This window comes from Bombus bifarius, unplaced genomic scaffold, assembly GCF_011952205.1.
Source record: "Bombus bifarius isolate JDL3187 unplaced genomic scaffold, Bbif_JDL3187 scf7180000009343, whole genome shotgun sequence".
In the NCBI taxonomy this organism is placed as follows: Eukaryota; Metazoa; Arthropoda; class Insecta; order Hymenoptera; family Apidae; genus Bombus; species Bombus bifarius.
Genome location: NW_022885057.1, coordinates 1,417,055 through 1,428,818, shown reverse-complemented (window position 1 = coordinate 1,428,818; position 11,764 = coordinate 1,417,055). Strand labels below are relative to the sequence as shown.

Here is an 11,764-nt window from a genome sequence, read left to right as displayed (position 1 = left end):
TAATTACCTTAATATAAGTCATTTTTGAACCGGTCAAGCTTTAAGGTAAAAGGTATAATATAAGGTAAAACATTGTTAAATTTATTTCTATAATATTTTAGGAATATAAATCTAACTTTACGATTTTATAGTTAGTATAAATGTATATTATGTGGATATGTGCATCCGATACTTAAAATAAAAAGATTGAATCGAAAATAAATAGATCGAGTGTAAAGATCCAATGAATATTTAATTTTTATTTTGTAAGAGTCGTAAAAGTAATAAGTGTTGTTATTTTCTTAATTTATATTTAAATAATGCGCGTGCCACACAGAAATTATAATCTTCTTCGGCAGGTGGCGCTATTGCAGTATCTTACCAAAATGGCGTCTGTAAACGCGGTGCGTATAAATTGAAGTATTGAATAATTGAAGTATTTGTCCTTTCTTCTGTGCAAACGTTTTTAATCAATATTTAAGAGTGGTTTAGAAGTGTAGAAACTAAGTTGAGATGAAGTGTTATTTTGTAACTAGTATTAAGACGATTGCCTACGTAAAAATAACGCAATTTATCTCGCACGGTTTGACGTGCGCCATCTCTTCAACAGTAATAGGTACGTATATGTGAAATTGATATTCATATTTCAAGATTACTATAAAAACATATTGTATACTTATAACTTTATATTTTTATGTTAATGTTAAATTTCTTTGAAATAAATTACTACAAAACGAAAACTTTTGAACACTTTTCATGTTTTACATTCTTGCTACATAAGTACATATTTGATACTTTGAATTCAACGATCATTAACATTATAACGCTTTAATAAACTTTCATTATTTAAATAATTTTTATAATTTATAATTTATATAAAATTTGCCTTAAAATTAAAAACTCATTAATATGAATGTTGAACTCAAAGTATTCAGTCGTTAAAACCCACTTAAAACGATTAAATAGGATCATACTGAACATGAGTGTGTAAGTTGCTTAGAAACAATATTCTTATTTATTTATCACACACCAATATACAAAAATGAACTGTAAAATCAATATCAGAATATAATATACTACGAAATTCAATTAATAAAGATATATCTGAGTATCTTACAAGATTAGAATGATGCTTCAACTTGGAACAGAAATGATCTACAACATTCTTTGCAGTTGGCACAGAAATTCTGGTAGAAAAACGTCTTTTTACGGCCGTTCTAAGGATTATAAATAAGTATTAATTTACGGGACCTTAAGTCTAACGAGTCGCCTAAGTAATCGTGAATGAAAATAAGGGTTCTAGGATTTTTATCTGTTTTTCTTTCATTCTCATGATCTAACTAAACTCACGGCGTTGGTCTTAAAGCTGGAGGAAAGTTCTTTTCCTATTTTTCGTTACCTCTTTTCTTTCTTCCTCAATTTTTGACTGAAGAAAACTGCGATCGAAGCGCACGCAACATCGCAAGAGGAGAAAATTACATATATCGTTGGACATAAAATTTGTCGACGCAATAAAAATCCGATACATTAATCGGGATTAGCGTGAGTTACTTTGAGTAAACTTCGAAGGTTGTGTCTCTTCAGTAAACGAAAAAACGGAGAGATATTTGATGCCCTCCACGATCACGCTAGTACTTCACCTCTATGAAAAAACATGGAATGATAATAGTAATTTTACGTGTTCTTTTTTTCGCCTTTCGTTTTTGCTTTGCGTTATCCGTTTATGTCTTAGTAATATTATGATTATATCACAAGAAAGATTCAAATACTCTGTACATATTATCCCGGAACGCGAGACATTTGATCAGGTTTCTTAATCTTACATTTACATACGCTTAAGATTTAATTACAAAGTTAGATATGTCTCAGGTTCACCTGGTATTGTACTTCAACGCAATCTCTCGTGCTTCTACTCCGCGTTTGCTTGCCCGATTTCTTTCCCTTCTTGCACGAAACTTTTCCAATACTTTCGATATCATTATATCAACAATCGAGATCGTTCCTTTACTACGATCCCTTCATTTGTAACTTCTACGAAACGAGAGTTCGAAATGCGTTTCGTAGAAACTTAAACGGTGATCTTCCGGCATTCGTTCGGTATCTTCGGCTGCTCGCTTCTAGTCGCTGGTTCTTACGTTTCTAAACTCGATATCGTTAATTGGCACATCTCAAATGGCAACTTTCGCATTGGCACGATGAAAATGATCCTCGGAAATGATCCTTAGACTTTTTGTTCTTCTTTTTCTTAAATTTTTCGGCACCGACGATCGCACACGCCCAAGCCTTGTTCCGTGTTTCCTAAACGAAATTCGTAGAGCAGTTGTAACAAGGAGCAAAATACGTAGTCGAATTACCGATGATTGATACACTCGTTACTGGAAATCGCTAAATTCGGTTTCGCAGCATCAATTTTTCTAAATACGTACAAGTTAGAAACAAACAACCGATTGAAACGTATATCCCAATCGTCGAATGAATGTAAATTGTTCGACGTCGCTTAACAATTCTTTTGAAAGTATATATGTTATATACGTTACTCGTTTATTCGATCTATCCGTCGTATCAATTACAGAGATTGATGGAGATTTATGCTACAAATCTATGAAAGTTACGTGTTATTACGTAGCAAGTACGCGAAGTGGATCGATCGAGCGCAATAACGAAGCATCGAAACATCGTCCGAAAATTGCAACGTTAAATAGGGATCATCGTGTTAAGAGATCATAAAAGGGTTTTCGTGTGAAATTATGTATAGCTGATCGAAATATTAATAGAAATACTTGGAGAGCGAAGTTCGCACGGTATACCTCCAACTAGCTATTCAAGAAGAAAATCTTTTATTACGTGGATGAATTGGAATGGATCTCGATTAAAAATTCGAGTATGGAATAAAAGTAGCTCTTAATACGCGTTCAATAGAAAACTATCTCGTATCATAAATCCCTAATTGACTACCAAGAAATCGTTCGAAAACAGTGTTATCGTCTTGTATGCGAATAACAATCGGCGATTACCGCGATAAATACGCAACTGCAGCGAACGATGATTCAACCATTTTCGTGTCCATATTTTGATTTAAACAAAACGTGATCGGTTACTAAAGCAGTAGATAACGACTTTAAATTAATACTTTTTTAGCCTCAGACGGCTGTTGCATGTTCTCACCGCGTGAATTTTCATCTTTTTCCTTATTCGCTCGTTTAACATCTTTGTCTAGTCTCGCATGAAATGATCCAGATCATACGTTTCCATACTCTCGTGGAAAATCGTCGTAGAGATTCTAACGAGAGGACCAGGACAAGAGATGAAAAGTAGACGATAACGTCAAAAAATTTCGTGGCTGAGTCCATAATTTTAATTTCCGAGTTAAATATATTTTTTGTACTACATTTGTGGAATGTAGTACAGTAATTGTACGATAAATTGGTTTCTTTTACGATAAACGAAGAAATTGAGCGATAAGAAATCCCACAAAGGACGCCCGAATCATAAGGTGAATGTACGTTTATAAGGAAACTTGTAAGGACCATGAATATGCTTTAGCATATAGCATGTTTAGATATAAATGAAGTTGAGTTGTCTATGCGGTAGACTCAGTCAGTCGATATAAAGGTGGTCCATAAAACTTTTGCAAGTGGATTTACAGTTGCAGACATAAAATTGTAAGTTGTACGCGGTATAGAGAGCGATATATCACTACGCTGACAATATTAATGCTTACGTAACAGCGTCATGATCGATACTGCGCGTATGTCGGGCGCTCGGTAATGAGCAAAGAATAGTTATGCTTGAGCAATATAAATAGTCGACCCAAAAATTATACGGAGAGAAATAAAAGTTTGCTGGGAACTGCGCTTCTTTCTTTTTTGTCGTACCTCTGTGTGTGCTTTTGATTATCGATCGATTCGTCGTATCGATCGAGTCGTAACAGTGGACACAGGCGTAGACATCCAAATTCAATTAGTCCGGATATATTTTTGTGTATTTTTTTTTAAATAGATTTGCCTTCTTTAAATAAATTTTTTTATCTGGAATTGAAAATGAATTTCTAGCCATCATCTGAATCTGTACATTTCACATTATATTTTGTTTTATTTGGAACTTTTAATCATTCCATTAGACTGTATTCTATCGATAAAATGCGAAATTTGTAAAGATCTGAGCGAGAATAAGTCGTAACGATTGCACAAACGTTTCAACTATCACTAAAGCTATCACAAGTAATCGTAATGCGTATAAATATCTTCGAACCGTTTGATGTGCGATCGCACACGAGAGAGAACCTATGAAAATAAACGGGGAAGACGTAATAAAAGTTTCAACTCTATATCATGATGATCGCGGATCCCGTCGAATCGATCGATACGTTCTTTCTCGTTTGACACAGATGCGTTTCAAGACTGAGCAGGCAGTGAAAGAATAAACGGTAATTACATTTCATTACAATTCCTATATTTTACTCGAGCAGATCCTTGTTGTAACGAACGTAATCGCGGATCGATCCGCGAATCAAAGATCCTTGATGTTTCTTCGAAACGATATACAAGTACGCCGACTATGTTCTTTCCGTTAAACCGAGGATAAATGAAGTATAGTGTCTTGTTTATATCTCATTGCCGGTCATTTCGACTCGACCAGATCTTCGATGAACCCTGTCTGAGGTCCACGATTGCACATTTCTTGTGACGTCTCGTCATTCATTTATCTAGTACACTTTCGACCAGCCAACCTCGGCGAACACGGATATCCGCACGTATCGCGCCAATATTTCTTCGAGTAGGCCTCCTTTCTCGTCCATTCTCTTCGTTTCTCTTCATGTTTATTTTTCTCTCTTTTCTTTTTTTTTTTCTTCATTATACAATGGAGCTCGTGGCTGCGCGGACATACGTGTCGTTTCAGTGGTCCACCAGAAGCTGTTCGCGATTAGCAAAACTCGCGAAAACTCAGTTGTACGGCCAGGAGTGCCTGATTGAAGTGACCACATTCGAGGTAGGCGGGTCCTCTGGGCGTCACTTCTTCATGTCGTTCATCAACGTGCCGTCCTTGCTCTTATTCGTGTCGAGGTTCGATTGCTGACTACTTGTCACGCCGCTCCCGTTGCCTGGGTACATCTTCTCAAGGTGATTCAGGGACTCGCTTAGGAACTTCTGTAATCGATAATTTCGATTAGCTAAATGAACGAACTGATACTCGAAATCGTTAATCGTAGAGATATTGAAAAGATAGTTATACAATTTAAATATTTCAAGACGTACCTGTATTGCCGTAAGAGCGGCTACAATTGCAGGACTTCCGAATCCGTGTGATATGAGAGAGAAATGTGTTAGGTGTCTCTGTATGCTTGGGTCGAGGATATGTTGCGGCCGTGTATTGCAAAGTGGCGATCTGTCTTGATTGAGAAGATCCATCAGCTCTTTGGTGATTTGTCTGAAAAAATAAATTTCAAATTTTAAACGAATCTAAACGAATCTAAATCTCTTCGATCAAATGAATTTCGAGCAATCTCGATTATCTCGATATCTCTCGTCATTGTTCGCATGCCGTGTGGAGATAAATTCTTACTTGGTGGCATGAAGAAGTTCTTTTCTCCTGTAGGAATCTTGTGGTTCACAATGCTGCCGACTGAGGTATTCGGCAACTTGTTTCGCAGGGAATTCGGTTTCGCAGACATAGCCGAAGTCTCTGGCAAGGTGAATGGCTTCTCCTGTAAAAAAGAATATAAGATATAAAACGCCTCGTTATGGGAATTTCGATTACGCAACCCATCATATGGATATATATGAATTTTTTGCGATTCATTTACGACTTAACGGGCTAAAGATAAAATCTTCCTTATCGGAATCTACAAATTGCGTTCATTAAAACTAATTTACTACCCAATTCTAACGTCTGTTTTAAGTGCGTGTTAGATTCTACGAATTATTTCAAACATTCTAGATTCCACGAATAATGCCACTATAGGTATATAATAAAGGTATATAATAGGTATATAATAAAGGTATAATATAGGTATATAATAAAGTAAATGGCCAGGAAACATGGACCAAGTAAACATTTCTCTAATTATCTGTCAAATACGCAATGCATCCGCGTTGCTTTCTAGCTTCATATTGAATTTGAGAAGATATTTGCTGCTATTGTTATGAAATAATCCCTGATACTGTATCATGATAATTACATGTTCTAAATAAGCTAGTATAGTACTAGTAATATAATGGCAGTACACAAATTGACAAGTACTATATTCAGTATATTGAGACATCTTCAAATATCAGGTTCATCTTTCCTAGAATTACACTGTACAAAGCGAGATATATTCTGCTCAATCGCCGATAAGTCTAATTCTCCTATCATCTTAGCCAAAAGTCAAGAGGAATACAGAGACGTTTTAGAAAGCCAACGGTAGAAATCTGAGATTCCTCGGTTTAAAACAAACTGAACATAGCCATTTCGCGCGTGCCACATACAGGATTGTTCCGTACAGGAGGAACGAACTAATTTACGATAATGAAACGGCACACGTACTTTCTCTTAAGCACGTGGTTCGTTTCTCCCCTTTCAGAACAATCCCCTTCATCCGTCACTATTTCTCTCTTACTCTCGCTATTTCCCTCTCACTATATTTTTTTTACTCTCCGGTCTCTCTATGACCCTCACCCTTTCTCTCTTGCTTCCGATGATGGCAGGTAATTAGGTACCTACAAGCAGGGTCTCGTGAAAGATGGAAGCGGACCCGTTGGGCGCTATTATCGACAACCGAGGAAAACCACCCGCAGGCCTGCCGCATTTTGCCTACTACGCGATCGAGAACACAGGCTCGAGAGCCACCTGCAGCTAACGAATTATCCAATTTCGCAAACTCGTTCTACCGTTTCTTCCTTTTTACGCGGGTGAAAAATATGCAAAACGCTCCTGATAATTGCACCTTCGTGTATCCTCGTTTCTACCGTCCTCTCACTGCGTTCGAACGAAACCTTCCAGTGGGACAATTTTTAGTTCTGTCGAGGTACTGCAACGGATTTTTAAGCCAGTATTGGAACTGATTTGTAGCTCTGTCGAGTACCGGAATTGATTTTTATCGATTGTTTCGAGGTCAAAAGTAATCCATATTTTTTACTTTTTTTAATTAAGAATAAATGGAGTTGGTTTAATGGAACAATTTTATACGATATACGCAAGACTAGTTCCCTACACGGTGCAGCTATAAACTGCATACGCGAGATATGATTATTGTTCAGTGGTTACACTGTACACAACGTAGTTGTAAGAATGTTGCAATATACTATTTCCACTTCGATATCTGCTGGAAATGATACAGCACGAATTGCGTGAAACAAACGAATCGAAAATATTACAAAACTGTTTCACAACTGATAGTAATTTACATAATGCTTCATAATGTATTTTATCTTATGATCTCAATCACGATGAAACATAATGTTTAAAATTATACGCCTAACGATTGTAGCAGGATTTAAAGAAACTTTCTTCTACCTTTTCAAGAAGCATATCTAGAATTGTGAACATGCTCGTCATCTTTAAAACGATCGGTTCTAGAGTCTTTCTTCTACTTTTCCGGGCAATATACCTAACATTACAAGCATATTCGATTCATTTATCGGTCTGTTCTCCTTTCATTATATCATATCTCAGCATCGATGATTACATCATGATTTTAATAAAATTTTTTTAAATCGGTATATATCATGTGTATAAAAAGTCAAAAATGTCCAAAGAATTTCTCCCCGTGAACTCCATCTCTATCATTTACAGCCTTTTTCCTATCAAACGAACGTGTACTATAGGCGATGCATCGAATAGCTTATTCGTATTAGTGCTTCTACGAGAGTATTTCACAGTTTCCCTTGATAATATTTATATGTCCGCGAGGATAGCTAATAAAAGTTATGAAATATTCCTGCATTGTCGATAGTCACCGTGTAAAAGTTGGTTTACAACATTGTAGATGCGTATAAACTGGGAAGGATCGGTCTTGAGCGAGGCCTGAATTAAACGCGTGTCACCATCACCGACTATCGACAATCTAATCGTGAACGCAAGTCGCGCAAGTGTCTGCACGATGCACGTACAAAATGCAACAGGTCGTTTTAACTAGCTTTTAGTACCGTACACGAGACTCAGTTACACAGCCAGTGATTTGCATATGAGCCCGTCACATTGCGTGTTTCATAACCTTTTTTAATTTCCTTTTAAATGAATTGATATTTCTGTCACGTTCATAGCCGAGAGATGCACGGCTTTACGTATGCTCGTGTGCACATGGGCTTAGTTCGCGGAGATATTTGTTGCGAGACGTTAAGATCGTTTCTTTTTATGGAACACGGCAATAGAGTTCTTACGGAAACCTTTTCTATGACTTGTCCTTTCGTTGATAGCATTTTTTTTTACGTCAATCGTTGTTACGAATCGCGTATATTATCACACTGAAACAAAGTGTGCCTTCTTAGAATAACAGGATAAAGATAATATGCTGTTGTTAATTAATTTTATATAACACAAATCCTATACATAATTTTTTTGCAGCAAGCGTATGATCAAGATTTAGGAATACTAATTCTTAGCATATCGTCAGCATCATTTGCGATGAATATTCGAACAACAGAGATAGTATTAATGGTGCAAAAATAAAAATTAGCTATACTCGTCTTATCTGGTTCAGGAAAATGATATCCATTGCTAGAAAAACTCACTGCACAGACCCTCAACAATCTTATCGATCGAGAAATTGGCTCTCGAATATCCCTCGAAAGAAGGCAATCGATCGAAACGATAATCTATGATAAAGACGTACAGCGAGACAACTCAATGCGACGAACGGGCCGCGCAATGCAGATGAGGACCACAGATTGGTCGAAGATTGCAGATGCGAGCTGCAGATTGATATACGTGGCAGTACGAGAGAACGAATCAGCAACGTGACTCGCGAATTAACGATCAGCCTTTTTACTTGATGACTTTACTGTGCTTGTCGCCCGATGTTCGATCGAAAAATCGATGCGATCATTACGAAGCGGTTGCGAGATTCGATTAAAAGACTTATCCGTTTCGTTGTTCGCGTTGTTCGCTTCCAGTTCGGTAATCGCCGTAGTAAATTAGCGAAGAGTAATCGAATAACGCTAGTTGGTGTGTAATCTGCCTAAGGAAATTTTCATCCCATTTTTATAAAATCGAATTGAACGCCTGGTATGTATTACAATTCAAATATATTTATGAAGATGAACTGTATTGGAAATAGGTACGGGTTTAACTTGATAATTGGTGCAGTTGTCAATTAAAAGTGTTTCTTGAACGAAGGTTATTACTATTAGGTGATAGGAAACGAGTTAGATCAGTTTGCTTGTTTTAACGTTATCATAGGTATGTATATGTAATATCTATCATCTACCTACATGTATTTCAAACGATGTGGCTAATACGTTCACTTCTTGCATTTCAAGTCCACGTCCGGTCGATACATATTTTAATTAATATTTTCGATATTTTTCTTATAATACAGTTTGCTTTAAATCTTTAGAAAGATGAGGTGAAAGAACCGTAAAAGGTGTCGATAGTACAACCTCACAGACGTTCGTAAAATCCATAGGTCTACTCGGTATGATCAATCTTTGATAACGATCGTAAATTATACTGCTGTTGTAATGTGTCTCGGTGAAGAATTTCGGGGGATTCTCTTCCGCGTACCTCCAAACAGCAGATAGCTACGAGTATGCTTGCGGTTTCGCCGCTGCGTTGCGCTGTTTCGAAACTCTCGATTGCGATCGATACGCGGAAAATATGTATAGGTACATAAGAAGCAACGATGTATTGTATATATACGAACTGTTCTGCTTTCATATTTATAATGTCATATAGCGTATTCTATTTATTTGACACGCAAATAAGCGAAATTTCTTTTATATGGCGTGTCATTTTCTAACTTAAATAACATTCACCTAAAGCAATATCTTTTTTAAATCAATTGGCAGTGATAAAAATATAAATAAAAATCATAATTTTTATTCTAAATAAAGTAAAATAAAAATATTTCATTATCTTTATACAATCTTGATAAAGTAAATGTAATTTTTAAAAAAGCATTAGGATTTCACGCAAAAAGTTGCGATGCGCCAGGTGAAGCTGACAGCGAAACGAACTTTCGTCGTATGTATAACCGAGATTGCGTCACTCTACGGCACAAATTTACGCATGAATCACGCACAGGTATACGTTAATCGTATGCGACCAAAGTATACCTATACACCTGGTGCGTTTACGTCCTCCATTCGAGAGGAGGTTCCCACACTTTCGCTGCACTCTACCGGCTCCTTCCACGGCTATCACATCCATGTACCTGCTAGACGCACGTGGATATTTCGAAATATTATATCATTCAGCGAATTTGGCTTTTGACTATAAGCGTTTAAAAATTGTACCATAAATTATATACTTCAGATTGATGGATTTATAGTTATATGTTATGTCCATTGTACTTAAAAGTTTTCTTTTCTCTATGATTTTCAATGATATTCATAAATCTACAAAGCAATATTTATAAATCAGAAAGATTATGGACAGGTTTCTCCACGGATTTATATATCTGAACAAACGCGAACAAAGCTAAACTTACTTTAAATTGATAAATCCGAATTTAATCTACGTTATATCATAAAGAGAGAGTCAGTGCGAAATATCGAAGTCGATAAACGGACACGAATACATCCAACGTTCTGTTTGAACGATTCATAGACTGTGAAAGAAGCCGATAGCGAATTCCAATTAACGTGCTGTATTCCTTACTGTTACAAATCTACACGGTTAGGCGTTGTGCAACACATAACTAGATTTTATTCAACGATAGCGTGTCCCATATATTTATTCCAGTTATTCAAATAAGCATCGATAATAGCGAATATGATCAAGTATCCGTATTCGTTATATTCTTCTTCATATATTATACGCGACTATTAAAGGAAGAAGCAAAAACGATAAGAAAAAAGGAAGAGTGAAAGGAAGAAAGAAAAGATACTAGTTGAAGTATAGAACACACGGCGGTTATTCCAACAGAGTATCTTCGAGATTAACTTCCGTCTTCGAAATGCCATCGAGAAATGAAGATTCTAAATGTCCGACAAAACGAGTTTGAAAACCTGTATGTTGCTAGACAGTTAATTAGATCGCTGAACGGGATAGCCCGGGAATACGGTCCAGTAACTTCATAGAATTGATTCTATGGTTTATGCGTTATTAAGAAGCTACGTCCCTTATTCTCTTGCCTTGTACAATAAAATTACGTCGCGACAGCGTGTTAAAAAGAAGCAGAAGTTTATTGTTCGAGCACGCAGCTATTTGATTCGACTTTTGGACTAACTAACTTACATATAAATAATGAACACTAATTCTATAGAACACGGGGAATAATTTGTTGCTAAAAAATTGAGTATTAAATTTACTGAAATGTGATTTACATTATAGATTGTAGAATAACTTTCAAGTAGTTCGTTCATTAGAAATGTTTCATTACTTATTATAAGCACAGTTTTTCCAAAAGGTTAAGTATCAAATTATCATATTACTGCCATTCAAATGACGAATTGAATTCCTTGAACTTTTTTCCATTCAGATAAATGCTAGATGATATCATTATTATTATATTTTATAGGTTGACAAGCATCGTGTCGACGATATTCCATGAATCTCGACAAACTGACCGCTAAAACACACGCTGATTACACACGCACATGCCTCGGTCATTCTTCGCGATGTGTCAGTGTCGAGGAAAGAAAAG

The 11,764-nt window shown here is 36.3% G+C and overlaps 1 protein-coding gene across 5 annotated transcripts in view; it reads right to left on the bottom strand.

Moving 5' to 3' along the window:
- Positions 1-1,381: 1,381 nt before the first annotated feature.
- LOC117215037 (transcription factor AP-2-epsilon) overlaps positions 1,382-11,764 on the bottom strand; it is a 201,616-nt gene continuing 191,233 nt past the window's right edge. For all 5 annotated transcript variants that reach the window (XM_033461421.1, XM_033461422.1, XM_033461417.1 and 2 more), the window contains 3 exons: positions 5,542-5,683; positions 5,235-5,406; positions 1,382-5,126 (listed from right to left, as the gene is read on the bottom strand). In XM_033461421.1, the coding sequence (XP_033317312.1) occupies positions 4,989-5,126; positions 5,235-5,406; positions 5,542-5,683 (452 nt within the window). In that variant the 3' untranslated portion in view covers positions 1,382-4,988. The remainder of the gene's footprint in view (positions 5,127-5,234; positions 5,407-5,541; positions 5,684-11,764) is intronic.